General features: G+C 69.2%; 1 protein-coding gene across 4 annotated transcripts in view; it reads right to left on the bottom strand.

The window, feature by feature from the left end:
* The window catches only part of SLC22A18 (solute carrier family 22 member 18), a 21599-nt gene that overhangs the window by 18382 nt on the left and 2295 nt on the right, over positions 1-922 (bottom strand). For 2 of the 4 annotated variants that reach the window (XM_025046238.1, XM_025046239.1), the window contains exon 3: positions 73-243. In XM_025046238.1, the coding sequence (XP_024902006.1) occupies positions 73-243 (171 nt within the window). The remainder of the gene's footprint in view (positions 1-72; positions 244-922) is intronic. The other 2 variants (XM_006910981.3, XM_015588905.2) reach the window with 1 other exon arrangement.

Genomic DNA, 922 nt, shown 5'->3' with positions numbered 1-922 from the left:
GGCGGGGCCCCCGTCCGCTGCGCCCGCTTCTCCCCTGCCCCGCCCTCCGCCCAGGCTACCGGGACAGGCCACCTGGCCCTACTTGGCATCGCGTGCATGAGCGCGCTGGGCAGGCGCGAGGCGAAGAGCAGAGCCACCCCCGGCAGCCACGGGGTGCAGGCGGCCGCCAGGAGCAGGTAGAAGACGGAGGACGCCAGGAAAGAGACGGTGAACGCGGCCCTCGCCCCGCGCTGGTCCGCGAACCTGGGGGGACACCGCACCTGTGACCCTCACAGGCGTCAGCAGGGTTCTCCCTCCTCTGCCCGTCCCCCTGCCCCCTGGACTGCAGGGGAGCCCGGCAGACGCCTCCTACCCACAGAGCTCATCAGGGAGACTCGGGTGCTGGGAGGGCTGGGGCAGGGCCTGGGCCTGGACCCCCGTGGGGTGCCCCGCCTCCTTCGTCCCGGCCTCAGTTCCCTCATCCTTCCAATGAGAGAGCTTTCCGTGACCTCCGGTGTCACTTTCTATGAGAATAACTCGTGGGATCCGGAGGGACCTCGGGGACGTGGTGGTTACAGAGCGCGTCCCGCCGGGCCCCCTCCCCCGCGCTGCTCTGCGGGGTTTTACAGTCTGCAGTCTCTCTTCTGCCCAGTTCGCCAAGAACCTGACGCCCCCACGCGCCGTGTCCGCCGCAGGTTTGCGGAGGGGTGCGGGGGGAAGACCACTGGGAGCCTGAGGGTCCCGGTCTCCAGAATGGCCTTTTCCGGAGAAGATGCCGGTAGGCCCCCAGCTCCGCGGGCAGGGCCTTGCACCAATTCAGTCAAACCAGCATTAGTGGGCGTCGTGGGTGGGGACACCCAGCCTGAAGGCGTTAAGCTTTTCTGGGCCTCTGGGCCCCTCTGGGCAGCGGTGTTGCTGGCACCTCGCTGGGGCCGTGGTCGGG

Source organism: Pteropus alecto, unplaced genomic scaffold (assembly GCF_000325575.1).
Source record: "Pteropus alecto unplaced genomic scaffold, ASM32557v1 scaffold43, whole genome shotgun sequence".
Classification (NCBI taxonomy): domain Eukaryota; kingdom Metazoa; phylum Chordata; class Mammalia; order Chiroptera; family Pteropodidae; genus Pteropus; species Pteropus alecto.
Note: the sequence above shows the minus strand (reverse complement) of the source record. Positions and strands in the feature narration are given on the sequence as shown.